The sequence below is a fragment of the Electrona antarctica genome (assembly GCF_951216825.1).
Source record: "Electrona antarctica genome assembly, chromosome: 21".
NCBI classification, from domain to species: domain Eukaryota; kingdom Metazoa; phylum Chordata; class Actinopteri; order Myctophiformes; family Myctophidae; genus Electrona; species Electrona antarctica.
The window spans coordinates 27,601,198-27,613,415 of record NC_136802.1 but is presented as its reverse complement, the minus strand read 5'-3'; the positions used below and the strand labels follow the sequence as shown (position 1 = coordinate 27,613,415).

Sequence of the window (12,218 nt, the reverse complement as noted above, 5' to 3'; positions counted from 1 at the left end):
TAGCTTAGTTTTCATTTAGTTTTCATCAGGTAGTCGACATTTTTCGTCTTAGTTTTAGTCAACGTCTTAGTTTTAGTCAACACTGTGCTCAGTGCCTCCCTACTCGACACTCTGCATCAAGGGTTGGATTGGGGGTATAAGTCCCTGAGACATACTAGTGGCGTACTACAACGGTGTACTACAACAACTCCTCCAAACTTGGTGTCAAAATGGTGTTGGCACATTATTAATGGCACATTATTCTAAAGCCATTTTAGTAGAGTAAAATGTATACTGTTATACTGCTAGACATTTTGTCCATTTGGAGAGTGTCCACATTGTGGCCTTCTTTGCCTCAGAGCTGAATGTAAGCTACAATTTGGGAGGTTGTTCTGCATGTAAGTGCCCGAAGGAGATTCATGCTCTGCTGGCCACCATCCTTTCATCAATACTAATTCATTCCTCTAGCCGGCTGGTGCATAGAATAGAGCCACTGTCCGTAATAGGGGCTTAATTTTCAATCGTTTTCCAGTGAGAATAGCTAGATCCGCAAGCTCACAAAATGCTGTGAGGCTGTCCCGCTGTTTGCTTGTAGATTGGCTATTTTCGAAACATTTCAACATTATATTTATAGTAGTATAAATGGGCTTTATAAGTGATTGAAATCACTGTAAATGTACATGATTCTGATATCCAACTCTGATATCCAATTCTGATATCCAACATTATATCTATTATATGTAATTGGCCGCCCGACGCCCATCTGAAAATATGTTGTTCCAGGGACCTCCCCAGAAGCAAAGATTTGAGTTTAAAAAGCTCTGAAAGAATATTCAAAGATGTGCGCCACATTTTCACGATTTTTTAAAAATAGCAGACCTACAAGCTTGTAGCGCGGCACTCGGTGCCGCGCTACGAGCTTGTAGATCTGCTATTTTTCAATAGCTAAAGTATAAAATAATTAAATTAAAACACCAAAAGGGGTTCCCGCCCAATATGAGTTGAGGCATTTAATAACGATATAAGATTGCCTCGCTATTTTCCATTTTTGGAAGCGCTCCGGGTGCTAGGGACGCTTGCTAGGGCCTCGTCTGCCGCGACTGCAACCACGTTAGCTTCTGTTCTAGTCTTGGCCTTTGCACGCTCTTTTCTGAGAAACTACAGCGCTGTCCGTGGTTTTGAACAGATCGCCGACGTTCGGAGGTAATTTCTGATCATCCGGTGATCGTGATTGGAACATTGGCCTTTTATACTAGAGCAACTATTGCTTTAGCATCCAAGATGGCGTGCAAAACCCGGACGCGCGTCATAGTGCAATTGCTTCTCATCACGTGGCACCCAAGCGTCACCACTTTCGTCCACCAGGTGGCACTCATTGTGTCAAACAGAAGAACAAATGGTACATGTAAATCCAATTCCACCCATTTAAACATTTAAATCTACGCTCAGGCGTAAAGTAAAATGTACGTGAAAACGCATAATGAATCATCTGGTGAGCTGCAGTTTTTTTTAGATGAGGAGAAGATAATATTCCAAACAGAATGCCAATTCCAAACAAATTCCACACTATTTGTAACTAAGAGTGCACGGTTTAGTATTAACAGAGATAAGTTTATCAGATGTTGAGGACACCAACTCGGTCCTATAGTTGTAACTAATTGCACCAAAGGGTTGTTGGGGTGAAGCTGCATCCCAGGGTATACCCCATAAGTTCTGAGAGCAGTGCGAACGCTTGAGATAGAAAAACCACAAGGAGCTTGGAGGAGAATAATCAGACAGCGGATTAAATGTGCAATCAATAGACAACCGTTTCAGTATGCAGCGCCAGATGGATAGTGTGTTGGCAATAATTGGACCCATGCGCGATTTTACAATGTCTTGTTTGATTGAAGTAAAAGGTAGGACGGTCCTGAATCCTGATTGGAGAGGATATAGCATTCTCAGACACTCGCCAAGATGTATCTGATGTGGAGTCCAAACAGGCATTGATCGTCCTTAATTCACTCCTTTGTCAGCCTTCTGATTGGTCCCTGACTGACTAACGAGCAGGCTCGTTCTGCCTTGTCTCGCCCTGGTTCCGTCTTGTTTATGTTGAATTTGCTAAAACATTCATTTTTGTAAAATAAACTAAACAAACTAAACAAAAACTAAACAAACATGATATGCCGAATCACCTGTGAAGTTCCTTTTTACTGACACCAAGTTTATAATAACAATTGAGTGCACAGAATAGCAATATGAAGCAACTGAAAAACATGTTATTTCAATGGTAGTGGATGGACAGAAAGGATTTTTGTCCAACCACGAAACGGCAACCAATGGGTGCGAAGAGGGACACAACCACGGGCGGGACCTGACACAGGGTGAATTAGAAAGCCCAATAATATATTTTAAAGTTATAGGTATGGAAAGGCCACCAGCGGTTTTATGACGAGAAAGGGCAGTGAATCTGATCCTAGGAGTTTTCCCATTCCAACAATAATAATAATAATATTTAAACTTTTATTTATTTGTAAATGAATGCCCTACAATACATGATCTTACTACAACGTCACACAAAAAGCATCTAAAACAGCAGATTGACAAGCTCAAAACGCATTCGTTTTCGCTTTGTTTTATCTGCTATTTTTCTATTTCAATCCTGAAAAGTAACAGTTTTGGACATGTCAGGTTTTCACCCGCCGGAGCCGATTTACTGTATTGCAACAACCGCGGCTTGAAGTTGAAAGGTATAACAACATATATAGGTGTTCCACGTCTAAATGCCCTCAATGTTTAGGCTGGGATCAAATCCTACTATAAATGTGCCACGTCTCTGTCTGCGTGTGTGTGTGTAATGCACATAACTCGAGAACCGTTTGACCCACCGACTTCACATTCGACACACGCGGGGAGTGCAGTGCCTGGTATAGAGCCGGTCGGACCCACGGTTCTCCAGAACCACCACAAAAGGCTCGGGTCAGGCTCTGCCAGTGGGCCTAATGAGGCCAACTCCTTTCACCTGGGCCAGGCTCTGCCAGTGGGCCTAATGAGGCCAACTCCTTTCACCTGGGCCAGGCTCTGCCAGTGGGCCTAATGAGGCCAACTCCTTTCACCTGGGCCAGGCTCTGCCAGTGGGCCTAATGAGGCCAACTCCTTTCACCTGGGCCAGGCTCTGCCAGTGGGCCTAATGAGGCCCACTCCTTTCACCTGTGCAATTTCCAGCCTCTGCCTCAGCCAATGGCTCAACCAATCAGGCTCTGCCAGGCACATACACAGATCTCCATGTGGGACACCGGCTGACAGTTAAAACGGGTGCTATGATGACAACGTATAGCATTAGGTTCCCGTACAGGTCTAGTAAGGATAAATGATCTTGTCCAATTATGGGAATTTCAGTTTTGTCAGTTCAATTGAAGGAACTTGTTAGAAGTATTTTCTTTGTGAATCCCGATGGGAAAATAACATTTTTGACATCCAGTCCTTAAGATCTTCTAGACAGTTGGCAGAGATGTGCACCGTCTGCAAAACAACAATGGAGGGAGATTACAGTATGCATAAATGCAATATACAGTTAATGACGCCAAATGCAGCGTAATACAAACAAAATAGGATTGGACCCAAAATTGTAGGCACTGCATATGTCCACTACTTATGGGGGAGGGAAATTAAACAATGGTCACCACACACACACGCACGCACGCGCGCAAGCGAGCGCACACACACACACACACACACACACACACACACACACACACACACACACACACACACACACACACACACACACACACACACACACACACTGCTGTGATCTAATCCAAAATGTATATGGAATGTGGTGCTCTGTGACTGCCAGCACTGTGCTGCATGCTGTTGAAATCCTGATTGAACATTTTCAAATAATTTACTTGAACTTCTGCCCAGACGTTTTAGCGAGGCTGGTATTTCCGTAGGTTTTATTTTTATTTGAATGGAAATTTCAATATAGGCCTGTGATGTTCCTTTTTACTGACACCAAGTTTACAACAACAATTGAGTGCACAGAATAGCAATATGAAGCAACTGAAAAACATGTTATTTCAATGGTAGTGGATGGAGAGAAAGGATTTTTGTCCAAACCACGAAACTGCAACCAATGGGTGCGAAGAGGGACACAACCACGGGCGGGACCTGACACAGGGTGAATTAGAAAGCCCAATAATATATTTTAAAGTTATAGGTATGGAAAGGCCACCAGCGGTGTTATGGCGAGAAAGGGCAGTGAATCTGATCCTAGGAGTTTTCCCATTCCAACAATAATAATAATAATATTTAAACTTTTTTTTGTTTGTAAATGAATGCCCTACAATACATGATCTTACTACAACGTCACACAAAAAGCATCTAAAACAGCAGATTGACAAGCTCAAAACGCATTCGCCATGCGTTTTGACTTTGTTTTATCTGCTATTTTTCTATTTCAATCCTGAAAAGTAACAGTTTTGGACATGTCAGGTTTTCACCCGCCGGAGGCGATTTACTGTAGTGCAACAACCGCGGCTTGAAGTTGAAAGGTATAACAACATATATAGGTGTTCCACGTCTAAATGCCCTCAATGTTTAGGCTGGGATCAAATCCTACTATACTGTAAATGTGCCACGTCTCTGTCTGCGTGCGTGCGTGTGTGTAATGCACGTAACTTGAGAACCGTTTGCCCCACTGACTTCACATTCGACACACGAATGGTATAGAGCCGGTCGGACCCACGGTTCTCCAGAACCACCACAAAAGGCTCGGGTCAGGCTCTGCCAGTGGGCCTAATGAGGCCAACTCCTTCCACCTGGGCCAGGCTCTGCCAGTGGGCCTAATGAGGCCAACTCCTTTCACCTGTGCAATTTCCAGCCTCTGCCTCAGCCAATGGCTCAACCAATCAGGCTCTGCCAGGCACATACACATCTCCATGTGGGACACCGGCTGACAGTTAAAACGGGTGCTATGATGACAACGTATAGCATTAGGTTCCCGTACAGGTCTAGTAAGGATAAATGATCTTGTCCAATTATGGGAATTTCAGTTTTGTCAGTTCAATTGAAGGAACTTGTTAGAAGTATTTTCTTTGTGAATGCCGATGGGGAAATAACATTTTTGACATCCAGTCCTTAAGATCTTCTAGACAGTTGGCAGAGATGTGCACCGTCTGCAAAACAACAATGGAGGGAGATTACAGTATGCCTAAATGCAATATACAGTTAATGACGCCAAATGCAGCGTAATACAAACAAAATAGGATTGGACCCAAAATCGTGGGCACTGCATATGTCCACTACTTATGGGGGAGGGAAATGAAACAATGGTCACCACACACACACATGCACACACACACACGCACGCGCGCAAGCGAGAGCACACACACACACACACACACACACACACTGCTGTGATCTAATCCAAAATGTATATGGAATGTGGTGCTCTCTGACTGCCAGCACTGTGCTGCATGCTGTTGAAATCCTGATTGAACATTTTCAAATAATTTACTTGAACTTCTGCCCAGACGTTTTAGCGAGGCTGGTATTTCCGTAGGTTTTATTTTTATTTGAATGGCAATTTCAATATAGGCCTGTGATTGTTACTTAGAGGCTTTTAACTTTTTTTTTGGCGGGAACCCCTTTTGGTGTTTTAAGCATTATGTTATACTTTAGTTATTGAAAAATAGCAGATCTACAAGCTCATAGCGCAGCACCGCGCTACGAGCTTGTAGGTCTGCTATTTTTGAAAAATCTTGAAAATGTGGCGCAAATCTTTGAATATATATTCTTTCAGAGCGTTTTTAACTCAAATCTTTGCTTCTGGGAGGTCACTGGAACAATATATTTTCAGAAGGGGGTCCGCGGCCGAATACATATAATTTTGGGGGTCCTAGACATGTTTGAGAACGACTTGTAGAATCTTTCCCAGGTCAAAATGGGCTAATGGGGTTAACCATTTTAGGGTGAAATGAGGATGTACTGAAAATGCTTAGATAGTGAAAATGATGGCCAAAATGTCCGGAATGATTTGGTATGCATACATCTGGTATGAGGGGAAAAAAACAGCAAGCAGGTTGCATTCAACAACGTAGCCTAACAACAACATATATCACAGCATTATTGATTTGAAAACTATTTAATTAATGATGGCCTTTGTTTTAAAAATTAAACGTGCGTGACTCTAGCGTAGCTTGTCAGAACTAATTGTCTTCAGAATTGCGAACAATGAAAAGGTACTGCACGAATAGCCTAGATTCCGTGGATTTGTTTCGTCACTTGGCTGTACTCGAGTGACAAAACAAATCCATGGAACGTGGTGAATGGGGCCGGAAACCAGGATGTACTGCACGAAGAAGCCAATGTCAAATAGTTGAAATCAACGACTTGTCACCTTTTTGTTTAGCAGCAAAAAACAGTTAACACTTATAGGCCACTTTTCCACCAGGGTTTTACCGGTTCAGTTACTTTTTTCCCCCGCCTAATTTTGAACCAAATCCATCCATCCATCCATCTTCAATGAGGCAGCCGACAAACATTTGTTTCGTCATAGTATTAGTCGACAAAATCAACACCGTTTCCTTCCTCCTACGTCCTCCTCCCTCTCCCTCTCTCTCTCTCTCTCCCCTCTTTGCATCCACTCTCTATACTGTTTGTCCAAACCTCTCATATACTCTCCTTTCTCTCTCTCTCTCTCTCTCTCTCTCTCTCTCTCTCTCTCTCTCTCTCTCTCTCTCTCTCTCTCTCTCTCTCTCTCTCTCTCTCTCCTAAACTCTATTACTCTATCTATTCCCCCTGTCTCCTCTTGTTTCAACCTTATCTCTCCTCTTTTACTATGCTCGTGCACCCGTCTACACACACACACACACACACACACACACACACACACACACACACACACACACACACACACTGTCCTTAAACTGACCCTTGTGCTGTACTATGCATAATGGTTTAGCGCGGGCCATTCAGGCGTGCACACAAGCTCTTTGTATTGCCGCCGTCATATTTTGTCCCTGTTGACCTGCTCTTATACCCCTAAATGTACTCTCTCTCTCTCTCTCTCTCTCTCTCTCTCTCTCTCTCTCTCTCTCTCTCTCTCTCTCTCTCTCTCTCTCTCTCTCTCTCTCTCCCTCTCTCTCTCTCTCTGCAGGACATGGCGGGCCTGTTGAAGCCGGAGTCCTCTAAGCTCCTGATCGGCGCGCTGAGGGACCGCTTCCCCGACATGCCCATCCACGTGCACTCGCACGACACCGCCGGCGCCGGGGTGGCCGCCATGCTGGCCTGTGCCGAGGCTGGGGCCGACGTGGTGGATGTGGCGGTGTGTATATATATGCACGCACGCACGCACAGTATGACGTACACGGATACACACTTTAATTAGCACTCAGCATCATGGTTTCATGTTTATCACACTTACTGTGATTAACATGCACATACATAACATACGCCACAAACTATTCACCTATTTTTTTTGTCAAACAATGAGCTCCCCTGACATAAAAAGAGCATATACACCACCTCATGTACCAAATGAAAACATGGCAGTTAAACTTGACTATGACTCACATGCTAATTAACAATAATGAACATGAATGACACTGCTGTCCTCAGGTGGACTCCATGGCCGGCATGACCTCTCAACCCAGCATGGGAGCCATGGTGGCGTGCGCCAAGGGGACCAAGCTCGACACCGGTACGTCAATGCAGTGTCGTTTTTGGCAGCACATTTTAGTTTTAGTCGCAGTCTCTTGCAATAGTTTTCATTTAGTTTTAGTCACCTGGAATGCTTTAAGCGTTAGTCTAGTTTTAGCCGACTAAATATAATACGATTTTAGTCGACTAAATCTACGGTTGATTTAGTCGACTAAAATGCAATTTGGCGGGCCTCGATGCCATTGTAATGACTGATTTTACACTTGCTGCAAATAGCAGATCTACAAGCTCACAACGCGTCACAGCGCGACGCGTTGTGAGCTTGTAGATCGCATCGAGAGTGCTATTGTTAGCTGCTACGCACACATTCACAACAACATCCGGTCCGTTGGTGAAAGTGGTCCGGGCGCTATAAACGATGGGCACATTTTATTAATGGATTAAATAACCCCGGGCCCTTAAGGTGTTAATGGTGTACATTGACTGACCCAAGTACCGTCACAATGTCACATACCATGCCATGGCGTGCAAACGGATCGTACAGCATCAATACTGCCCTCTGATGCTTTGTAAAGGTCGTTTGCGAGAAGCCCTTGTATACATATAGGCCTATGACCAGATCAATCTGAACAACCAATAGATGACCTTAAACAGAAGCAGAGTACGCCGTTGATTCTGATGCACTGTAGGGCTGAAGGACATAGATATACATACTGTATGCACAGGACATGTGACTCAGTCAGGAGGTGTAGGACTGGCCATTTGCGATCGGAGTGCACTCGGTTCGATCCCCGGCTGCAGTGTTGAATTGTCCTCATGAGCAGTGTTGTTTTTGGCAGCAAATTTAGATTTTAGTTTTAGTCATAGTCTCTTGAATAGTTTTCATTTAGTTTTAGTCACATTTTAGTCACCTGGAATGTCTTAGTGTTGGTCAAGTTTTACGTCGACTAAATATCATAAGATTTTAGTCTAAAATGTATTTTGGCGGGCCTTGATGCTGTCGATGCCGATCTACAAGCTCACAACGTGTCGCAGCTTGTAGATCTGCTATTTTCAGCATGATGCAACCAAGTGTAAAATGACTTATACTGGATCTTTTGTCCACTAGTCCCTTCCTAACATTTTAGTCTAGTTTTTTTATATTTAGTCTTAGTTTTAGTCATCATAGCTTAGCTTTCATTTCGTTTCCATTTAGTTTTCATCAGTGGAAAAAGGTAGTCGACAAACATTTTTCGTCATAGTTTTAGTCACTGCACGGTTGCCTGGACACCATCGATGGGTGAATTACGCACAGTGTAAAGCACTCTGGGATAAAGGCACTGTGGAAATGTCGATCATTTACCATTACCTACAGACCCAGTGTTTCCCCAAAACATACAACCGTGGCCCATTTGGGGTCGTTGAGCTGTAATTTTTTGGGTCACAAATAAATATTATATATATTTGTATTAGTTCAACCACAACATGGTTATTAGTATTATAGTCCCGACCGAGTCCAGACTGCAGGGAGACGTGTCTCTGACTGCTGAGATGTTCTGGGACATTATAAAGGGCCGCCCCAAACATCAAAGGGAACGGCGGCTCCCGGACGATGATGACCCTGCACAGCTGGTACTCGTAAAATGCGCAGACCGTCCTGCCACCGAGAAGAGCAAGAACATCGTCAACACGTTAAAGTAGCTGATCTTGCGGATTCTGCTTGTAGCTAAAGCATCTTTGATGTTTATTTAGCCTAGTTATTTATTTATTTATTTGATGTAAAAGCCCAAGCTGAAGAAGTTTGGGTGAATCTCTGCGACAGACAGACAGACCGACCGACCGACCGACCGACAGACAGACAGACAGACAGACAGACAGTAGGTGTAAGTAGGTATAGAAAGGAAGGCGCTATATATATTATGCAGGCTTGCAAATGAAATCTGACACACTTTTAAAAAATGGAACACCGGTTGCATCGCTCCAAATAGATTTATGAAGCGTTCAGACAGCCAGATATGAGTGGGGGAGAGGGGGAGGGGGAGGGGGAGGGGGAATGAAGGGTCAGTGCATTACTGTCGGTTCCATATTTTCCAGCTAATGGTTATTATTCCCCCGTGGGTGAATTGTGGAGGTCAAGTGCAGTAAAAAACAGGATGTGCAAATAGCACAATAATGAACAAAACAAAAAACATAATGAGGCGTCTGGGTCGGCGAACCGTCGTAGACTATATAGAGAGTAGACTGGAGTTCCATTACTCAACATGGCCCGGGCGCTTGAACAAACACATTATGCCCCTTCCTATATTAGGTATATAGGACCATATTCACGCTTGCGGCAATGTTGGCATTTTTGCATTGAAAAAGCGTGGTGGCATTTCAATAACTTTAAAGATGGAGTGCCAATTCTTTTTCCAGTTTTTCATGTGTCTATGAGGTGACAGTACGTGTATTAACTTTGTATTTAGGGTTTCTTTCTGGAGGCTGAACCCTTGACAGTCAAACGGGCCAATGAAATAAACAGTAATGTAGTGACAATCACACTATCAGCCCCTCTCCTAACCCCTCCCCCTTTATCATACAACTACAGCTGTGGGTGCAGCCTCAGTTCAGGTGGATCACCACCCACCAGGCAAACCAGGCATATATAATGAACTGGTGGGCGTGCCCACATAAAAACAACATTTTAACAAATACTGTACACTTATATAACAGTAAGACCCGATGATCATGTTTTAGGGTGGAAAAAAATCACGGCACTCCATCTTTAATGGCAAGGTGGCCATGGGGGTAGATGAAAGGGATAGGGTCCAAAAGGAAGCACGCACATCTACAGAAATTCTACAGGTGCTGGTCAAAAATATACGTCAGGTACCTGACGAAGACACCGTAAGGGTCGAAACGTTGTACCACATAAAAATGTCCTGGGAGCAGAGGAACGGTGTGCTGCAGTGCTGACATCCCTTCCTTTTCATGGTAAATGAAAGGGAAACGGGCAGGCCATTTCTGGAAGCCTGGGACTACAGTTATATGCTCAATTTCAGCGCAATAAAGCCTACTGGCCGTGTCCGCAGATGGGAAGCCGGAAGGGCAGAGTGTTCTCTGTCGCTTGGTCTGGGACTCGGGGCACCTGATCAGCATGCAGGGGGGTGGATCTGGGAGGGGGGACAGTGTGTTCTCCCCCCGGTGACACTGCGAAAAGAACCACTGCATAGTATTCGTATGGAGGGTGAACTTAATTTGGGGAAAACAACGTGGGTCACCGCATTGAGCTGTGCATGCCGACACAGCAGTGTTGTTTTTGGCGGCACATTTTGATTTTAGTTTTAGTCATAGTTTCTTGAATAGTTTTCACTTAGTTTTAGTCACATTTTAGTCAACTGGAATGTCTTAGTGTTAGTCTAGTGTTAGTCGACTAAATATCATAGCATTTTAGTCTACTAACTAAAATGTATTATAGCGGGCCTTGATGCTGTCGTAATGACTGTTTTTACACTTGCTGAAAATAGCAGATCTACAAGCTTACAACACGTCGCAGCGCGACACGTTGTGAGCTTGTAGATCTGCTATTTTACACTTGCAACCAAGTGTAAAATGACTTATACTGGATCTCTTGTCCACTAGTCCCTTCCTAACATTTTAGTCTAGTTTTTATTTGTTGACGAAATTGTCAATATATTTAGTTTTAGTCATCGTAGCATATAGTTTTCATTTAGTTTCCATTTAGTTTCCATTTAGTTTCTATTTAGTTTTCGTCAGTGAAAAAAGGTAGTCGACGAACATTTTTTCGTCATAATTTTAGTCGACGAAAACAACACTGCGACACAGTCACCCACACAGCCTCTCACTCACACCCTGTCACATATACTGTATGTCCTTAGACGTTCAGCTCCATTGCAGCGAGCCGCCAGTCCAGTGTGTCATGGTCTTCTAGGCCAATTAAGCCAAGGTGCTTTGGTATTTGGGGGCAGCTGGTGTCATCGTCACGTGTTGTTCCACAGTCACAGCCACTCATCACTACTATCAGAGTACACACACACACACGCACACAAACAACATCCTACAAACCTGCACGCTCATCTACTCCCACCGCAACCCACATGTAATGCACCACATGTACAGTGACGCACAATATACACACTCATTTAGGCCTGTATCTGATACATCACCTTTTAAATGACACTATATTGAAGTAGTACGTCATGTGTCATTTATCATTATCATTTTCATTGTTGCTCACTAGTGCCGGCTATAGCTTATTGGAAAGTATAGTGTTCGCTTGATGCTCTTTTACACATTTTGGACTGAGGCCGATTCTACAAAATGCCTTCTAAATGTAGATAGTTTTCTTGAAAAAACCCATGTTTCTATGTCAGTCGTTCTCAAACATTTTCATGTCGAGGACCAACACATATATATGTAATTGGCTGCCGACCCTCATCTGAAAATATGTTGTTCCAGGGACCAAAGATTTGAGTTAAAAACGTTCGCTCTAAAAGAATATATTTTCAAAATCTGCGACACTTTTTCACAATCTTTCAAAAATAGCAGGTCTACAAGCTCGTAGACAAGCTCGGTGCCGCGCTACGAGCTTGTAGATCTGCTATTTTCCAATAGCT

At 43.6% G+C, this 12,218-nt stretch overlaps 1 protein-coding gene across 1 annotated transcript in view; it reads left to right on the top strand.

Moving 5' to 3' along the window:
* pcxb (pyruvate carboxylase b) overlaps positions 1-12,218 on the top strand; it is a gene marked incomplete at its 5' end in the record, with an annotated part of 155,315 nt that overhangs the window by 75,905 nt on the left and 67,192 nt on the right. The window contains 2 exons of the mRNA XM_079491305.1: positions 7,121-7,288; positions 7,582-7,663. Of these exons, the coding sequence (XP_079347431.1) occupies positions 7,121-7,288; positions 7,582-7,663 (250 nt within the window). The remainder of the gene's footprint in view (positions 1-7,120; positions 7,289-7,581; positions 7,664-12,218) is intronic.